Raw genomic sequence first — 21,648 nt, forward strand, 5'->3', positions numbered from 1 at the left:
TTGTCTATATTAATTTCCTTAAAACACGACCGACTGGAGCCCCTTAAAATAAAATACGGCGTTTTATTAGTGTAAGTGTGTAGGTTTTAGTGTAACACATACACATTACCCGATACAGATTGTAATACGCCAAGATGGAATATGCTAAAAATCATAATAACTAATTTATTTTCTAAAACCAATAGCAAAAAAAAAACATAAACAAAATTATATTATTAATTGTTCATAAGCTAAATATAAAATAAACTAAATATTTTTTGCCTATTTCAGTCCCTTAAAACCAAAATTATTCAAAATATTTTCTTATTGCACGTCTAGAGTCTAGACTATAAATTATAATACAATCATTCCAAGAAAATGTCAAGTCGCTAGGTATCATAGTTTAAGCTCTGCGTTGATTATAATCAGGCAGTCAGAACTTCTTCTGTTATATTTACATTTAAGATTAAGATATTATTTTTATAAAAATGTAAAATGTACAATAATCAGTTTTTTTTTTTAATTCTTCCCAACATTTCCACTATTATTTGTACTCAAATTGGTGTCAAGTACTAAACACTTCCCCCTTTATTAATACCAATAATTTTAATTTCTATTATAATTTTGAATATTGAAATGAAAACGCTAAAAATCACATACGTTCTAAACACTATATAGAAGAGGTATATTATAAAACTATATACAAGACCGACTAATGGCGATTGGTGACTAAAGACTTAAAAGTATGAGCATTAATATTATGTTATTATAATAATTTCTAAACTAACAACACAATTAGTGCAAACAAAAATAAATAAGTTACAATTTATATTTTTACAATTTTAACAGACAAAACAAATTACTTATTGAAATAAATAATAATAAATAATACCACCTAACGTTTTATCTAAATCAGAATAGATGCCGAGTTCCAGAAAGAGAATGTACCGACCCGGTGACCCATCAAGTCTTAAAACTTTTACCAGCCCAAAACTAGTTAAAATTGGTTAGTAATTTAGTATACAATTATGCTTAATACTTAATTTACCAAAATGTAGCCCCGAGTTAACCTCGGTAACTTGCTGGTTTTATCTGGATTCTGGGTCTGTAGATGCCTACAATATTAAAGGGACTGGAGGGGTCTCAGGCTTCAGCCCTCCTAAAAATACTCATAGGGGATCATCAGTGGGCTCAGTCCCCAGAAATTTCAATAGCCCTCCCCCCACATTGAAACTATTCAAAATGTTATTATTACCATTATTTTTTTTAATGATTATCTATTACACTATTATTTAAAAAATTTAAGATATTCACCCCCGGCTGGTTACTTTACATTGGATTATTCTAGCCCCCTACAATACAATCAAATGACCACCTATGCATTGAACCCATCCAAATAAAAATGTATAGAGTTAAAATGAAGTATTACAATATAACTAAATGTTTTACAACATCCATTCAATTATAATCTTAAATCATTATAGTTAAAATATATTTCCGAAACTTTTAATGATATAATACTGGTCAAACTGATTTTATTTTTGAAATGTTGCATTGTCTCTTTAACAAAATAATATACCTAACGCTTTTTGAGTAGTACACTCACATTTTACTTTTAATCTAGGTTCGTCATAAATTCACAACTACTATACAGTCTATACATTTAATAGTTTATAAAATATACAAACTTTTTCAAATAATAGAATACAAAAAAATTATAGAAAAATTAAATTTTACTAGATATCTTACAAGTAATGATACTTTATATACAATGTATACATTGAAATAATACAAATAAATAGATACATGATTTTTAATTTATTTAAATTATTCCTCAAGTAAAACCAAATTATTTATTACATTTTATAAATTATAAAAAAAACCATTTCAATTTGCTTATATAATTTGAGAGAATAATAAATTATGAATGTACCTAAGCCCATTAAAAAATGTATTTCATATTTAGATATTAAAAATGGATTTTGATACAATAAATAATAAAAATCTTCTAACACAATTAAATATTTTTAAAAAAATGTATAGATATGATAATGTCAAGTATTCATCATTGTAGAATTTCAAGTACATTTTTTTAAAGGGAGTAATAAGTCAAAAGCAAAAACTGAGCAATATAATGAAAATTTATAAGTCAAAAATCAAGGTAATCAAATCAGTCACCGATGCTGGACACTCCACAACAACAAGTCAATTAAATACCGACCACCAAAATTGGAAAATATGGAATTGTCTGAAGGATATATTAAAATTATAACAATTACACCAATTAATACTACCCAAGCAAACGTTAAAAACGTGAAAGATTTAGCGAGTAAAACACCGGATATATTATATATTAATATGATACTCTTAAATGTATAATGTTACTACAAAATAATGAAATCTCACTTTCTACACCAATTACATCAACAAAAAATACAAAACAATCATCAGTTCTACCAACAATGTTGGAACAGTAAAAATTATTATCAAATAAATAAGCAAAGTTTTACCGCAAAATAGAATTTGTGACAAAAAAAAACATCAACATAAATCCTATAATACCAGATAAATCATCTTGTGCAGGTATTGGGCATAGTACTAATGATCCAGCTTAAACAAATATAAAAAGCATTAACATGCTTTAAGGTGATTATAATATGTTTCCAAATTATCAAAATGAGCAACAAGGGCTTAAGATAACTGATTAAGTTTTAAATTTTTGGGAAAGAAGCCGTGGGACATTTTCCTAACAACTTTACTCAATGTCAGACTAAAGTATACTAGTCTTGTTTATGAATACAAATATTATACATTTATACAATATATTACATTATAAAACTGACAAATCTATTGAAACAATTATTTATAGGTGATGTACAAAGCATGCAATACAATAATATCAAACAATAATTAGGAGTGTTAATAATTTTTGTTACCAAACTAAAAATTACTAAGCAATGCTTTGTTAATCATACTGTATATTTAATATAATTAATTGTTTCCTTTACATTTACAAAGTACAATAATTTGATTTTAAATTTTAACGCAGAACTATACACGTTGTATAATTATAAAAAAAAATATTCTATAATCATGTTTTTATAACATACAAAAATATACCTTATAACTTTACAAGGTAACACACGCACATATAAGATAATTATTTTTTTTTTTTTATCTCTTAATGTAAAAATATTAAAAATGAATGTGTTTGAATACTAAACATTTTTTCTCAATTTATTAAAATGTTTACCCTGATCTGTTTGAATATATTTACATTTAAAACAAATATTGAACAAATTATCAAGAATTATTAAGTAATCAATTTATCTAGTTTCATCAAAATCCTGATCTTTGTCATCTTGATAAAATTCATTTGGTGCATCAACTCTCCGATCAAGTTCAACCTGTGATTGTCTAACATCTGGATCAACTTCATCTAAAGCAATAGCATTAAATTCCTCGGTAGGAAGTGCATCACCAGGTACATTTTGAATTTGTACACTTGGCGAGTGCTGTACCATTTTTAGGTTATCATAGGTATGTTTAACAATAAGTTCCAAGTATTGTTTACTGTTGGCATTTTCTTGTCGTGTTACCACTTCAGGGTGTAATAAAAAGTCAGGAGCAAAATAGTCACGATATTCATGTTCAGGAATTGTATTACTAATGTCTTCATCAATTAAAAGAGATGTTTCATATGTCCAACACCGAGCAACATTTCTTAAAGTATACCTAAATTCAGATAATGGTACATTATAATATACATAATTTAATATAACAATTACATTGATGTTTAGAATAAGATAGTGGGGGTGGAGGAAGTGCCATACTCAGATATTTCTTATTAGAATGATAAAAAATTTTTTATATTATTGATTAAATATAAAAACAAAATATTGTAATAAATATAAATTAAAAAAAATTGATTTATTGGTAGGTATGCATATTTAATCATTTTAGAACTAATTAAGTCTATACGTAAGGGAGAATAACGTATAGTTAGAATTTTTGAGTCTCGGGCATGACTAAAAATATTATTTTTTATCAAACAATGATAATAATAAAATATGTCCCGTAAAATAGAAATAAAACATAAATTGTAACCATCCAATTCTAAATAAATATTAAGTCTTGTCAAAATAATTATAAATATAAGTTATACCATTGATTATAGAATATAGAAAATAGTCTATTCTACATTAATTACCCGATTAATTGAATTGTATATTTTCATCAGTATTTTATTAAAATATTAAACAGATTTTTATATTATTAGTAACTTAAGAGTTAAGAATGATGTACTTACCCTCCACCACCAACTGTTAAAAGAGGTACATTTAAATCTTTAATGAATTTAACACATTCTCCATGTCCTTTAGTACTCAGATTAAAACAACCCAAACGATCACCATTTAATGAATCTGCACCACACTGAAGAACAATCGCTGTAGGTTGGTAAAGATCCATTACATGTTGAATTACAGGTTTAAACACCTAAAATAATAAAGTTTATTTAAAAAAAATGTATAAATTGTAATGTGTACCTAATAATTATTTTTAGTTTTATCTTAATTTACATACTTGAGAATAGCTAAAATCATCAATCCCTTCTTTTAAAGGGACATTTACAGAATAATATCTTCCAACATCTGCTCCGATCTCGTACATGTCACCAGTACCAGGAAAAAACCAGTTGCCATACTTATGAAAAGATACAGTCATTACACGATCTGTTAAATAAAATGCTTCTTGGACACCATCACCGTGATGTACGTCAATATCAATATATAAAACTCTCGGATGATATTTTAATAGTTCCAAAATAGCAATCACAATATCGTTTACATAACAAAATCCAGATGCTTCAAACTTTTTGGCATGATGGAGACCACCCGACCAGTTGATGGCAATATCACAACAGTTTTTGTTTAGTTTCATTGCCCCGTCTAGTGAAGCGCCCGTATACATGGAACAAAAATCATATAGACCTTCGAATACGGGACAGTCTTCGCCCACATTAAAATGATTCAAATATTTGCTGTACGTGGTCAAGTTCTGTGGCGTTACCCTTTGGAGGAACTCAATGTACTCATCGTGATGGAACCGGCACATGTCGTGAGCACTAGCACGGTAAGGTCGATAGATTTTCATTTTATTGTAGAGACCATAGTTCAATACCAAACTGTGTATGACCGACAAACGATGTGGCTTCATAGGGTGTGCAGGCCCATAGTGGAAATTGCCCACGTCGGGGTTGTAAAAGTAAAACACTCGCTTATTAGACATATCGATTGCAGTATTAGAACATTCCAAAAATCGTAGATAACACAATGGTTGACTCCAAGACGATCGTATTCAAGCGCATTTCAATTGAATTTAAATTAACGTAAAATAAAAATTATATTGTTTCAAGTACCTACCCATCAGACATCAGTAAATTAACGATTAATAATTATTTAGTTTTAGTAAACACCACGGACTAAGATAGAAACAAAATTATAATCTAACGAGTAACGACAACAACAAAGTACAAGTCGCAGTCCCGCTCCGCACCGACGAAATTCTAGGTTCGGAAGTTAGTAACAGTTATGGGCTGATACTGTTTGCAATTGGTTCGCAAAATGTTAGCAGGTATCTCGCCCGGTCGCATATTAACAAAGTGTACATGGTCTCGGCACTGTATATAGAATAACCCATTTTCATTGGCTGATTCAAAACCGATTCATTTTACCGCGCATAATACAACTGCCGCAGATATTTTGATAACAACAATTGATTTCACCAAAATTTAAATAAATAAATATAATTAATTATTACATAGACCTCACACTTTATAATACTATTTCATATTATAAGTCGTATTTAAGCCATAAGTTCAGTTGTAATACAAATTATTTTTGTATATGTTTATAAGTTGACTTTTATCCATGCAGATTGATATTGAGCTTAACAACAGAAAAAAGTTCAAAAAATGGTATAAAGGAATAAACTTTGTGAAAAATTAATGTCAATGTTTCATTTAAAATAAACCATTTAGGTTAATATTGAAACTATTTATTGGTCGTCCCATTGACATAAATTTAGGATAGAAGAGCAGTTGATGAAACTGTGTTTGTTTTTATTAGGTACTTATATTGTATTTTTGATATTATAGTAATAACATAATGTGTACCACCTAACCATATGTTAAATTGTTAAATTAAAATTATTAAATATACTTGACATAATAATTAAAGTATTAATATAATATGCAACATTGCAACAACTACCTATTAATAAACTAATGTGATTTAGCATTTGGTTATAACTTATAACTAAATATTAATTTTTTACAGTGAAATAAGTGCCTCGTTGGCAGTTAGTAAGGTAGATAATTTCATTGTAAAAGTATAATTTAACATTTGTACTTTATCTGGGATTTGACGTAGACAACACGCATGCGTGTGGGCGTCCTCTTAATAATAATAAATTAAAATAATATATAGAAGGTGATTCTTTAATCACAAACCTTTTCAATATTTCAAAAAGTATTAAAGGTTTTAAAATTATATTTTTTATATGGGTTCAAGTCGTAACAAAACAACGTGTTTTTACTTTTTTTAAATTATTTTTTATCCTTATAATTTGTTAAGTTTTTACTTTCTTGAATGACAACATATTATATAGTTTTAATTTAATCTATTATAGATTTCGGTAGATAAAAACCAAATTTACAATGAGTAGTTTATGAGTATTGAGTTAAAGTATACCTTGAGAAGCAAAGTAGTGGACCAACATTTTTCGGGATATCTAACCGCGTACCACTGTCCATTCCACGCTCCGCTCATCTAAACTTTAAATACTTAAAAGTTATAACTCAACTACAGTGAACTACTACTACTCGTTCTAAAATAGATTTTTAATTTTTAGCTACTTATGGAAATACTCATTCTTTGAAATTTGTTACAATAATATAGGTATACAAACGTATAAATCACATTCTGTTAACTAATTATTTAATTCTAAATACAATAGTTAATTTTTATTAATTTTTACATTTTAACCATGATCATATAAAATAATAATAAAAAAAATATTTATTTTGTAATACAATATTGATTTTTATTGTTTACTACTTATTATTTAAACTTTCATGTTTTTTTTTATAATCTATGTCTTAGGCACAGGCGTTCGCACAGGGGGGCCGGGTGGGCCGTGACTTAAGCTTCACAAGTTTTTGATTTTTTAAATCATAAAACATTTAAAAGTTAAAAGTAACATTGATACTCATTACTCAATGATAATAAATAAATAATAATTTGGACTCTTGATTATGTTCATTGAGCAAAAATTGACATAAAATATAAAATAACAATGTCAATGAGGTGATCGAGACATTTAAGAGGACGTAACACTGGTATTTGTTGTCTCCGTCTTACCAGTGCGTAACATAGCAAACTTACGCTCAGCAGAACACTTGTAGCTTTGTTAGTTTAAACATAAGAGTGAATTTACCTATTATGAAACTTGATGCCTGATGGTAAGAACATTATCTGTGTTTGTACGTTGGTTTTTTACTATAGTTCAGTGAGTTATAAGCATTTTTAATTTACGGCATATTATATATACGCATAACTTGCTAAAAAATTGAACTATCATAAAAAACTAACATACAAACACAGATAATATTCTTACCATCAAGTTTCATAATAGGTCAATTCACTCTAATTTTAAAACTATAACGAAGCTACACGTGTTCTGCTGAGCATACATTTGTTATGTTACGCACTTATTGTAAGACGGAGACTACAAATAAGTGGCGGATCAACATACGGGACAACATGGGGCAGCTGTTCCAGGGCGCCAGGTCTGAATGGACCAATGGGTTGACTCTATTTTCAAACAAAATTTAAGTATAGACTCTAGGATCTAACAGGACTCTGTAGGACTGTAGCTGATGCAAAAAAAGTGTAAAGTTTAACGTTGGCTGGTAGGCGGTAGTAAAATAATTGATAAAATAATCAAAGATAATATTATAGTGTACTCTTAACAAGTACTTAATTACAATCATATTTTAAGCTTTTAAGTTCTCCAAAAACTTTCTACGCGAGTACCTATATAATTTTGTTTTAAGAGCAACAGTGTCTATACAAGAAGGAATATCAATTTGAATAGGTACGTCAATTTTCCATCACATTTTCCTTTAAGTATATTCCTCTGGATTCTAGCTCAATGGTTAGAGCTTGTCCATATTGGTTGGGGCAAGATGATTGTATGGGACGATGATGGTGAATTACTATACATATAAAATTACACCAACAGATATGAAACGATGCAAAAATATTATATATAATTATTAGTAATAAATAAGTAGTCAAGGAACCATATTTTAGTAACGTGAATGTATTTGGCATTTTATATTTTAAAACCTAGTTAAAATGCATAGGTACCTACATTTTCATCAAATTATGTTGTTTTTGCGGAACCATTAATTGTTCTTTTATTATTTTCGTACCTAATGAATGTATCGTGGAACGATATTCAGAAATTGGAACTACGTACGGTTCCGGCGGCGAAATACCTGAATATTTTAAACCCGATCTTTGTACATGAGGTGTTTTCAATCTAATCCTTACGTCACGTTTGAATGGTTCACCATCGTCGTCGCTGAAGTCGTCACCGTCGTCATAATTTTCTTTTACACCATTAATATTGTAACCGTGTTGATTTGGCTTATTATAATCCGAATCGTACACAGTTTTATGTTTTTCTTTTACCAAATTGTTTATTTCATCAGTATTCATTTTACATAACACGTCTTTCAGGTATGGAAATCTATCAAATAGCGCTTGGAAATCTTTAATTTTTTTTTCATACTCTCCCGTCACTATAGATTCATTTTTTTCTTGATGTTTGCAAATACATGTGGGACCTTGATTTTGTAATACCTATAAAAATTAAAAATTAGCTACCCACCAATAAACTATTTACAAGGAACAATTGTTTTGATTTTTATGCAACACTTCTCTATGGAAATTTAATAAGTATATAGTATTGTACTGTAGAAGTTGATTTTTTGATTAACTATAAGTTTATCAAATTTCACAGATTATTTTATGAGAAATAATACAGACTCATATCCTCCCTAGCCCGCTGAAGGTAGTCAATCTCCTTATAGTCGATAGGTACCTATCCACTTTGGATATTAAATGATAGTTATATATATAGGTATACCTATGATGAAAAACTATTAATACCTTATTAAGTACCTAGGTACATTTTTGTAATAATTATAAATTCACGGAATTCGATAATTTTATAAAACTCAATATTAGGTTAGATTTTTACATATTTTGGAGGTTTTTGAATATTTTTTTTTTTGCAATACTGACGCATATTCAACGATTTGTAACAATTTATGGATAATATTAGTGTTCAAAATGTATTAGTTAAAATGTTGAACGATTAATTATAAAAATTAATTTTGAGCATAGTAATGCTATTTGTATAGCTATCTGTATATATCTGCATTTAAGTCTATTCTAGCCGATAATAGTAGATCCTTCCAGTTTGAAAACGTTCGAAAACACCTTATAGTTCAATGCAATCACAAAGGTAAAAATTGTATTAACAACAACTAATTTTTAGTAAATATTAACTTACATGACTATATTATTATGTTTACATGTGCATTTCTTTTTCAGAACATTCGAAACCCAATTTTTAAGAGATTTTATTTTATTTTCTTAAATTCATTAATTATATTTTTATCTAATAAATCCTTTTTTTTGTTAATATTTTTTTTTATTTTTAGTACATATATTTTTAAGTTTATTGGGTCATATATAAGCGCATATTTTACTGCCTTATAGTGCTATAAGTCCTGAACCCTGATAATAATATACCTAGGTACCAGGTAGGTTATATAGGGTGTTACACTGTTACCACTGAGTATCCTCCCTAATCTTAAGATTCATGTTAACCTATTTATACTGTCAATTATCAAACCTACTTATTGTACATAAAAATAATATAAGTTATTAAAATACGGGTTGGTACCTACAATTTATAGTATTTGCTTCAGTACTCACACTAGTCACATTTCACAGTTGATGTGGGTACACCATAATAACCCTTCCTACTTTATTGGAGTAATTAATAAAGACTTATTACACATTATTAATATATTACTGACTTTTTTTAATTTTTTCGGCCATTTAAAATCTCTGTTGTATATTGTATTGGCTATTTCGTAGTTTTTATCATTTGTTTTCATCTCGTTTAAAATGTTCATCCTAAATTCTATCAATTATAATTTACTGTTTATATATTTTAACAAAAACTATCCCAAGCAACAATAAAAACAAATAGTTAATAGTAATAGTAAAATATATTTATTGATTTTTATTTCATATACATAATATGAATATTGGGCCCACTCGTGTGGGGGGGGGGGGCAGTAATACGTGGTACCTATGTGTAGTTTTAAATGTATATGAATAATGTACATTATATAGTAATTATTAGTATTTACTTTTACGTTAAGAGGACGCCACACGGGCAAAAATACCGTACAAAAACATGCCAATTTTGTTCCAATAATACGGCTTACTGAATGGTTTTAGAGCAAAATACCTTTATTAAAAGTTGTAGAGGAGAGTTATATCGGGTGACGTATAAGACTCGATTTTTGATATTTTAATTGTTTATACCAATTATTCGCAAGTAAAAAAGTGAAAAAAAGTCAAAACGCAAAACGATTTTATCGATTTTGAGAAGGAAATATCGAAAATCGAGTCTTATACGTCACCCGATATAACTCTTCTCTACAACTTTTAATTAAGGTATTTTGCTCTAAAACCATTCTGTAAGCCGTATTATTGGAACAAAATTGGCATGTTTTACAGTAAAAAAAATTTAATTACGGCCGTCATGTGCTGCTTTTGTTTCTAGCGGCAGCGTTTGTCCCCTCCTAGCTCCGACATCCAGACTCGCCGGCCGCCGGCAGGTCAAAACCGGTCTGTTATCGGCGGTCCGCGCTTCGCACGTCGTTGCATTATTTTTATATATACCTATTACGTTCATATTATTATTTACGTGAAATAAAACATAGTATAATTATGCTCGATTTATTACGATGCCCGTGACCGTCCTTGCATTTCCGTATTGCCGTGACATCCGCGGCTGTGAGTAAAAACTTATTTTTTAGTTCCAAAAACACGGCTGACTGACTGGGTTTAGATCAAAAAACCTCTTATAAAAGTTGAAGAGGAGAGTTGAATCTGTTAACGTATAGCACTAGATTTTTGATATTTTAGCTTATTATACCAATTATTCACAAATCAAAAAAGTGAAAACAAAAAACAAAAAATGCAAAACGATTTTATATATTTTGAAAATGAAATATCGAAAATCGAGTCCTCTAATTTTATATAAAATATTCATAACAAACTCTTCAAAAACATTTAAAACTAATTTCTATAGAACATATAATATTTATTGTGTTAAAAATATAAGAATTTATAAAAACTAAAACTCATTATTTTATTATTATTTATTTATTACGGGCAGTGAGCCCAATATAATGTACAAAAATATATAAATTCAACCTAAGTGGGTGTTTCAGTTACCCAACTTTACAAGTAGCAATTTTATAGAGATAATAGTAATAATAAAAAACACACGATATAGTATATAATGAGACACATATATTAAAATTTTTAGGTACATAATAGTAATAATACAATTTTGTTTTTAATATCTAATAAACAAGTGAGGGTGCTCATTGCCAAGGCAAATCATAAAATAATTAGTGTATTAGATATCTTTACAACACAACTATACAAATTAGTAATTACTTTAAAAGTAACAAATAAAATTGAATTTATAAAGGTGATGCATTTCAATCCGATTATACATTCGATTATTTGAACAATTTCATTAAAGTATGTTATAAAATAAAATATATTTATACAAGAACATTTATACAATATATAAGTGTAGAAAAAAGTAAGATAAACATATACCTACATACTAATTATTAACTTCCGAAAAAATAATATAAATGTTGTGAATGGTATTTGACAATTATATAATAATATATAATATCAGGTATACGTACTAAGAACCTTTACTAAATTAATTTTTAGAACTTGGAGGATTGTAACTTAAATTAATGTTTTCTATAGCTAATTGTTTTGCTTTCCTATTTAAATAAAATTTTGCTATAAAATATATTAAAAAAACTATTATTATGACAACTAAATATTTGTTTGTGTATATAAATTCATACGTTTTATCTACAATAAGCGAATTTATTAACATATCTTGTTGGTCTAATTGTTTATTTATTGTATTGAACGCATCTTTATTAAATTTAATATTTTTTATTTCATCGAAGTGGATAGGTTTGGGATAGGCCTGATTAGAAAAATTGAATACATTACAGCATGAATCATTTGTAAGAGATAAGTCTACTGGAATTGAGAAATATGTTTGATTTAATACTTGTTCAGTTTTTAGTACACCTTTCGAGGTGTAAGCAATACACCCAGACTTCAAGTATAACTTTCCAGAACTTTTAACTTTAATTTTTTGAGTGAAAGACTGTTTATTACAAATTATAGTAATTGTAGTGGGTTTTTCACATACGAAAAACCAATGATTTTTGAAAAATGAGGGATACCACATTTCTGTTTTGAATTCAGAGATATAAGTATCACATTGAGGTGGTTTAGTTAAAGAATTTTTTAGTAATTCTGTTACACATGTGGGGTCCGTGTCACAATTATGTATAATTTCATTAAATCCACAAACAAATATTTTATCCACTACTTTACAGTTATTTAAATCTGGCCATATAAAATATTTGGTCATTATTTTGTCCATTAACAAATACATAGAATTTTTAGTCATATGCAGAAATTGACCATGTTCATTAATTGGAATGTAAATAGGTAATATGTAATAAACGTTGAAATTTTCTATAAGGCACAGAGGAAATTTTAAAGAAAAAATAAATCTGTCATTTATTGTGTGCATTTCAATACTTAATATTTTGAATATTTCTTGAATATTATCCTCATCAAATTTAACAGGGATTTTCAAATCATCCGGGAGTATACTCTGAATATTTTTTATTTCCGAAAGCAATTGGTCAGGTGTTATTATAAACGCATCTACTACATTATTCTGTACGTTAGAAATTACTCTTTGCAACCTACTAATAAACATGTCCAATTCAAATATTGTGTTTTCTAAAAGAGTTATCGAACTCAGAATAATGATTTTTCTGTCTTCCTTAGCTATCTCAATAATCAATTCGTTCACTTTTTTCTCGCCTTCTTTCATATTTGCATCAAATATTTTCTTATTTTCATTAAATGATGTAACGGAATCATTAAAATTAATTATTGTGCTTTTTAGTATAGATATCTGATCATGAACAATACGCATAACATCTTTCTCATTGTTTTCTAATTTATCGATCGTACTATCATATCTTCGTACATCGTCAGCATCGGCTACTCCAAACATCCATTTTAATGCCGTACCCCCAAACTCAATAGATCGCTTAACTTTTTTGTTATGTCTACCCATTTGTACAATTAAACCTATCTCGTTTTCCAATCTGTTCGCGTGTTTTTTTAACTGATACAAAGTTATAGAAATGTCTTTGAACGCAATTAGTTCAATTGAGTTTAACATTTGTCTAATATTTCTAAGACTGTTATTTAAAAATTTTAAATCCATATATGTGTTTACTGTCCAACTACTTCCGCAAGCTCTACCATTACCTATGAGTTCGTACTGCAAACCCGGGCTATCGCTGGTTGATGTTAATTCGAACAAGTCTTCTTCATGGTTACCAAAGGTCGTAGAAATTTCTATGGTAAATAACAACAGCAGTATTTGATAAACGACCTTCTGAAAGTCCATTTTTTTTTTTACTTTTTTTCTTCTGTGTCCAATAATTATATTTGACGTACTATGATCGTATATCTACAACAATAAGATAAAGTAAATTTAGATCATGTGTAATAAGTATGAACAAATAATGATAATACAATAATATCAATAACACTAAGGTCATGATTACATTTTTTTAAACATAAAATTTAATTTAATAATATGAAAATTTGTTGCATTTTTCTTTTTATATTTTTCAGTATATTTGGCTTTGTTTGTTTTACTTGTAAAAAATTAAATTTATTTATGAAAAACACCTCTAAAGAAAAACCTAGGAAATCTAGGTATAAGTACATAAAGAGTCACCAATTTCTATAAATCAGGCCCCAATTGTGGGATCGACATGTATAACAATTAATATTGAAATCAGAGTTTGGCATCATCGTTCGAATACAATTTTATTTAGATGATTATTTTGATAATATTTTATTCGAATAAAAAATTATTTTGATAATTATAATTTTACAATTATTCGAATAATTTGAAAACAATATTATTCGAATAACAAATGATTCGACTAATTTTTCATTCGAATAATTATCTAGATAATATTTTGCTCAACTCTGATTGAAGTACCAAAATTAATTAAGAATTGAATTTTAAAAAAAAATTGGTAAATAAAATCAATTTTCTTACCTGTTTCAATGTTTGAATTTTGCTTGACGAATGCTGTCGAATACCAAAGTCCGTTGATCTTTTAACTTAAAGTAGTAGAATGGCGTTATATGTTTATAAGAAACTATTCAAATAAACACGGAAAATAAAGGATTGTCGAAACACTGTGTATTATAACGTACAAAAAAATTGTTTATTCTATCTTGAAGGCTTGCATTCGATGGTGTACTATGAAGTACTGATCAGTAAAATGTATTCGATAACGCGCGGGATATTGAATATTGTTTGTTACAATGATATTATTATTATATTATAATTGATATTATATAGACTAATATTGTATTGTATTATAATTAGTATATTATTTTCATAATATACTTATTAAGCATTCTAAATTATTAACTTTTTAATGCGTTTGATAATAACCAAATGTCTAATGACAAACGCAATTCTGGCTGTCAGATACTTTTATCTAATAAAATATCAATTAATATAATTACTTATATTTGGACATATAATTAAAAAATGATTATAGCATGATATTTCATCTTCATCGTAAAGATATCGTAGATAATTATAATATATAATTATCGTCCAATTAAGGAATCAAAAACATTCACATAATATATTATGAGTAACGCATTTTATCAAACTATAGTTAATTTTTTATTTGACTACTTATGTTCTGTATACAATATATCTAAATATATTGATTTTACTCATTTAGTTTAGAAGTAGTTAAAGTGCGTCGTGCGTGTGTTTTATTCCGTTTAAAAAAATTCGTTTTTTCTTTATTGTATGAAAATGGCTTTGCAAAATATTTTTTTGCTATCAAATCGCTCAGCTTTAAACTTAAAAGAAGCCATTAAATTACTTAAAAAACCAAATTTAAATAATGATGACGTAGTACAGTGTTATAACTTGGAGCCAAAATCAGGTTTGTGGTATATGTGTGGGTACAATCAAAGTTCTGCTGACAGCATTGAATGGCAATCAACAGGCACTCGTTCATTGCCTAATGAAAAAAATCCCACCGTACTAGTCGAATACTTTTCATCCGAAAAAGTGAATAAAAGTGTATTTAGATTGACGAAAAAAAACGAATATGACGCTGCCTTGGTTAACTATTCAGATGTGAACCCTACATTTGAGAAATTAAAAAGAACCCGTATTTCTAAAAAAAAATCTATCAAAAATATTATGAAAAGCCGTATCAGACTAATAAAAAAATATAGTAACTCTGTTTCTATTGTTTCTGATGAACTAATTGGACACGAACCTGCAGAAAAACATGTCAGGTAGGTACAACAAACATTATGAATTGTTCTTCTTATAATTGTATTGTGCCTAAATTGATATTATTTTTTTCAAGCAACAATTTTGGACCATATTTAGGATATGATGGTTCCCTTCCAGGAGGTTCTACCTTTGTGCAGTCTACAGTCCATATAGTAGAATCTGCTCCGAGTGCTCCGATTTTATCACAATTTAAGTAAGTACGTCCTTCTGATTTTACGCACTTTTAATATCAACACTGTGCCATCGTACATTTACTTATAACGGTCGAATTTAAAGTTTTTTAACGCCGTGGTTCGACATGGTACATTACGTTACTTTTTTTAGGGATTTAAATATTTCACCAATTATTGACTCTAAATACATACAATCACCGAACAAAGATTTTATTCCTAAGAAAGAGTAAGTGTTTAGGTACTACTTATTATTTTTTTTAGGCTAGACAATACATTTTTATTTTCCTAAATTATAGTGCAGATATTATGATTGAACACGTGATTACGCCTATAACGTTATCGTCGAAAGTAACTGAATGGTCAAATGAAGTTAAGTAAGTTTTTGTATAGTTTTGTTCATTACTTAGTTGACAATATATATTTTAATTTTTAACTCTTATTATTATTATTATTTATAATATATTACACTTTATAGTGATTCCAATGCGTCTGAACATAGTTTGAGTATTCACACAATAGATGATAGCTTATCATCAATTAACACAAATAAATCAAATACTCAGTAAGTATGTCTGTAAGGTTAAATCAAAAATTGTATTTGAAAATGTTATTGTGTATATAGAATATAATAATATATTTTAAAAGTTTCAATAATCCACAAATAATATAAACGACATTGATTAAAAAAAAAGAATAAAACAATTTAGGTACATATTTAAAAGAAATATAATATAATATAATAAGAAAAATCCATATACCCATAAATTGCTCAAAATTAGTCTAAATATTTTTAATTTTTAGTACTTACGGTTATTAGTTTTTGATTAGCAAAAAATAAAAAATTCGTATGCCAATTTGTTCATTGACGTGTAAATATCCAATGTCCAACTTCGAACGCTCGTAAAAAATTAATTTAACTTTTATTATCATAATTTGAATACAATGAATGCATTAAAAATGTTCATTGTTTTAGAATGTTAACTGGTCGGAGAATTGTCAACATGTCTGATATAATAGAACAAATTAAAAAACGGCATAGTGGTCCTTATGGTTGTTCGTTTATTGACACGGAATATGAATCAGAAGTGAATTATGGATTTCTATCAGTTTTTACTTTTAAGTGTAAAATGTGTAATATTAAAACTAGACTACATTCGGAATATATTCATAATTCAGAAATGAATATTAATAATGCTGCGGTAAATGCTTGCCAAGCTATAGGTATTGGACATACACAGTTAGCAGAACTATCAGGATTTCTTGATTTGCCTGCATTGTCGAGTACTGGTTTTTTGCGTGTTCAAACCGAGGTAGCTGAAATAGTTCACGCTACAGCTTGGGACGAAATGAAGAAAGCCGGTGAAGAAGAAAGGAGATTGGCAATAGAATCTGGTAACTTGGATGTGGATGGCATACCAATTATTACAGTGGTCGCGGACGGGCAATGGTCCAAGCGAAGCTATAAAACCAAGTACGATGCACTATCAGGCGCGGTACGTACTTATTATCTAAGTACCTATATATGAAAAATATTTTGAGTTCATCCAATGAACCTATTTAGTATTTATTATTTATATTATAGTATATATTTATTTTATTAATTTATTTAATCGATTTATTTATTATATATGTATTTGTTTACAGGCATCAATAATTGGTTATAGAACCCAAAAAGTTTTATTTGTCGGGATTCGAAATAAATATTGCATAATTTGTCAAAAGTCTTCAAGTATGAAGGATAAAGAAAAACCTGTACATACATGTTTCCTCAACTGGAAAAAGGCTTCAACTTGCATGGAAGCAGATGGTGTGCTACAAGGATTTTCCAACAGCGTTGAAATGCATGGTCTTAAATACAACTGTTTAATTGGTAAATTATCAGCTACATTTGAATTTTGAGCGGAGACGGTCCGTCCAAATTTCGTAGAATTTGAACGAAATTACTGTCCATAAAAATATTCACGTGTTTATTATATTAATAATAATAATGATAATAATTACAATAATAAATAATGTTTTAATATTATAAGGTGATGGAGATAGCAGCGTCACTAAGCGGTTAGCCGAAAGTCGACCATATGGCTTTAACTTTACAATAAGAAAAATTGAGTGTAAAAACCATCTTATGAGAAATTATGCTTCAAAACTAACAACACTAGCTAGAAATTCGAGTTACCCTCTTCGTGTTCGCAAATTTATATTATCAAACATTAAGAGATTTAGAAGTGATGTTCAGATGGCAGCACTTCATTGGAGAAAAGAAATCAATATTACCAAAACACAAAAAATTAAAGGTATCTACCTATGTCCTATTTATAATAATTTTGGAATTTGGTTGGAGTAGGATAATAATTTATTTTAAAATGTGTATGTTGTTATATCATATAGTGTATAATATTTTGTACTATTGTTGACCAATTTACCAAAATTTCTTTATTGCATAAAAAGACTAAAATATATATAATTGTAGGTCTGAGGAGTGATTTAATCAATGCACCATATCACAGACTTGGTCATCATTCAAATTGTAGGTCATATTTTTGTGATCGATCAAAACAAATTCAATTAAATTTAGTCCCAGAAGCTGAAACTAGTGGAATGATGAGGGAAATAGTGAACATTGCTTCAAGGCTTGTAACTAATGCGGAAAGTTTATTAGAAAATAAGACTTCTAATATCTGTGAACAGTTTAATTCTGTTATTAATAAACACGTTGCCGGAAAACGATTAAATTTTAGTAGTAGAGGTAATTATAATACAAGAGTAGAAGCTGCCATTGTGTCATTTAATTCCAAACAATATTTAAGACAAATTCATAAAACATTTACTAAATGTAGTCCAGGTAAAATGCATATTTACGTTTAATAAAATAATAACTTTAATATAAGTTAGCTACATAATTATTTTATTACAGGAATATTTGGAAAAAAGTTTTTGAAGAACAGTGAAAGAATACGACTTAATACCAGTAAAAGAAGACAATTATTTCCGGAAAAAAGAAAAGCTAAAAAATCTAAAATGGAAGGAGAAGACGAAGATTATGGACTGGCTGAACCTTTAATAGAATTTTTTTCATCAGAAGAAATGGAAAACAAAAAAATTAAATTTTTAGAAAAATTAAGTCGAGCTGATGTAAAAAAAATCGAATTTGAAACTCGAGACCAAAGCAGCAGTGAAATGTGGTACAACGAACGTAAAATACGACTAACAGCTTCAAGATTTGGTCAAATTTGTAAAATGCGGCCAAACACTAGCTGCAAAAATGTAGTTCATAATATTTTATATGCTTCTGATAATCTACAAACAAAATCGATACAATATGGTAGAGAAATGGAGACTTTAGGTCGTCAAAAATTTGAACAATTGTCAAAAGAAAAAGTTTATGAGAATGGTTTGATTATAGATCCAGAATTTCCATTTCTAGCTGCCAGCCCAGGTAACAGAACAATATTATTATTTTACTACCAAAATATTAGTTAAATAAATTATAATTTATATTTTAAAAATAATAAAAATTAAATCACAAGTTAAAAATGTACAAATGTAAAAATTAAAAGTCTAAAATATAATAAATATATAAATCTGAATAATTACCCCCAACATAGGGAGGCTGCTAATACATTTTTTGTAATATTCAACATATTTTATAGACGGTCTTATTGGTGAACATTATTTATTGGAAATAAAATGTCCATATTCTGCTCGTGATTCAAACGATGCCATTGAAGCAGTGAACAGTAAACTTGTAAGTATCAAATTATGCTTAATTATAATTTTAGGGGTGTATGCCAACAAAATATTGCTGGTAAAATATCGTGACCAAAATATTATGTTAGAATAATTAAATTGCTGCTATATTTTATACCGATGATATTTTTTTCATGCGACGTGCAATATATTGGTTTTGCGATAATATTTTTATTTGCAATATGTTGTCGATAATTACTTAGTACCTTAAATTTGTATTTAGTTTTATAAGGTATACGGTTAAATATCGTTAGATTGTAAGAGTTTTAGCCTTCGTAACATTATGTTGTGTGAAGTGTGAACGTTATTTTCATTTTCATTTTGATTTTATTTTTAGCTACAATATTGCAAAGTTGAAGGGCAAAAAATTAAATTGAAAAAAGATCACGTATATTACTACCAAATAATGGGACAATTACACGCTACTAAAAGAGAAAAATGCTTTTTTGTGATATACACGGCCAAATGGACCAGTATAGAAGAAATATACTTTGATCAATCATTTTGGGATTCCAAAATGTCTGAACCGCTACAAAAGTGAGTCCTTTTTTTTAATAATTTGTACACTCTGAGTAATTAGATAATCTTTCACACGAATGCAGTCAATAAAATGATTTATCTATTTTACCTATTTTATTAATATATTATATTTTATACTTTATTATATTTTGTACTTTAAGGTTTTATATGAAGTCTTTATTACCCGAAATTATTGATCCACAATTCCCTAAAAGAATGCTGAAATCAGATATTCGAGAACCAGACCACATAAAAAAAAAAATGATTATAAAAAAAAATTAATAAACTATTTAAATATAATTTAAACTAGTTGAATGTTTTTTTTATTTTTTAATTTCTTAGATTGCAACTCAGTAAGTTGTAAATCCAATTCAAGTAGTTTATTTATGGCTGATTAAAATGTAAGAAGAGTTATACCGAGTGACGTATAAGACTTGATTTTCGATATTTCATTCTCAAAATCGATAAAATCGTTTTGCGTTTTCAGTTTTTTACTTGCGAATAATTGGTATAAAAAATTAAAATATCAAAAATCGAGTCTTATACGTCATCCGATATAACTCTCTTCTACAACTTTTAATTAAGGTATTTTGCTCTAAAACCATTCAGTTGGCCGTATTATTGGAACAAAATTGGCATGTTTTTGTACGGTATTTTCGCTGGTTTAGCGTCCTCAGTGTAATATAGAATAATATAAATAATAATATGTATTATAATCAATGGTTTTATGGTAATACATTCGAAAATATGGGTAAGTATAAAAATTAAATACATAATAGTTATGTCTATATTGATATTTTTACAAAAAAAATGTAAATCGTAAGTTATTGTACGTGTAAAATATTGTCAACTCGAATACCTAAAATGTTAGTACTAATAGTACTACAATTAAAGGTACGGTAGAAACTAGATTTTCTTGGCAACATAATATTGTTATATACAAATAGGTATACAATTGGGCAGACAGTGGCTTTAATTAAAAGATGGTTAGTGCATAAGAGCGAATATTTAAAATATTATGGTGGCAATGAATTTAGGTGTATGCATTTTATTTCGATTCGACACATCACGGACGAACGTTCATAAGATAATAAACAACGCTCCCGAACGAGCAATTCGTCGGTCGTTACACGGCTGTGTGTAGTGGGCGCGGCTTAAACGTCGCGTGCTTGCGGATCACGAAAACACCTAACAGCGCATTCTCTTGGTCATTGCATGGTTTCGTTTGCCCGTGTGGCGTCCTCTTAATTTGATTGTATATAATCACTTTATATGGGTATAAAACTATATACTACTATAATGAATAAACCTAATAAAACTATCTATATTTTACGCCTTTACCCATCGCTTTACAATAGTATATTGT

General features: G+C 28.1%; 3 protein-coding genes across 3 annotated transcripts; 1 reads left to right on the plus strand and 2 right to left on the minus strand.

Annotated features, from left to right (window-relative positions):
* Positions 1-636: 636 nt before the first annotated feature.
* LOC132938701 (histone deacetylase 3) lies at positions 637-5,537 on the minus strand. The gene is made up of 3 exons (XM_061005690.1): positions 4,564-5,537; positions 4,289-4,476; positions 637-3,714 (listed from the first exon to the last, which is right to left on the minus strand). The coding sequence occupies exons 1-3, from the start codon at positions 5,266-5,268 to the stop codon at positions 3,306-3,308; spliced, it is 1,302 nt and encodes a 433-aa protein (XP_060861673.1). The 5' UTR covers positions 5,269-5,537; the 3' UTR covers positions 637-3,305.
* Positions 5,538-11,645: 6,108 nt separating this feature from the next.
* On the minus strand, positions 11,646-14,969 carry LOC132938700 (uncharacterized). The gene is made up of 2 exons (XM_061005689.1): positions 14,566-14,969; positions 11,646-13,962 (listed from the first exon to the last, which is right to left on the minus strand). Exon 2 carries the CDS (start codon positions 13,897-13,899, stop codon positions 12,100-12,102), a length of 1,800 nt encoding a protein of 599 aa, XP_060861672.1. The 5' UTR covers positions 13,900-13,962; positions 14,566-14,969; the 3' UTR covers positions 11,646-12,099.
* Positions 14,970-15,348: 379 nt separating this feature from the next.
* LOC132939386 (uncharacterized) lies at positions 15,349-21,066 on the plus strand. The gene is made up of 13 exons (XM_061006521.1): positions 15,349-15,842; positions 15,917-16,036; positions 16,168-16,242; positions 16,313-16,390; positions 16,492-16,578; positions 16,990-17,509; positions 17,661-17,886; positions 18,047-18,310; positions 18,487-18,858; positions 18,931-19,452; positions 19,667-19,761; positions 20,101-20,300; positions 20,444-21,066. Exons 1-13 carry the CDS (start codon positions 15,349-15,351, stop codon positions 20,562-20,564), a joined length of 3,174 nt encoding a protein of 1,057 aa, XP_060862504.1. The 3' UTR covers positions 20,565-21,066.
* The last annotated feature ends 582 nt before the right edge of the window (positions 21,067-21,648 follow it).

This window comes from Metopolophium dirhodum, chromosome 2 (assembly GCF_019925205.1).
Source record: "Metopolophium dirhodum isolate CAU chromosome 2, ASM1992520v1, whole genome shotgun sequence".
Lineage (NCBI taxonomy): Eukaryota > Metazoa > Arthropoda > Insecta > Hemiptera > Aphididae > Metopolophium > Metopolophium dirhodum.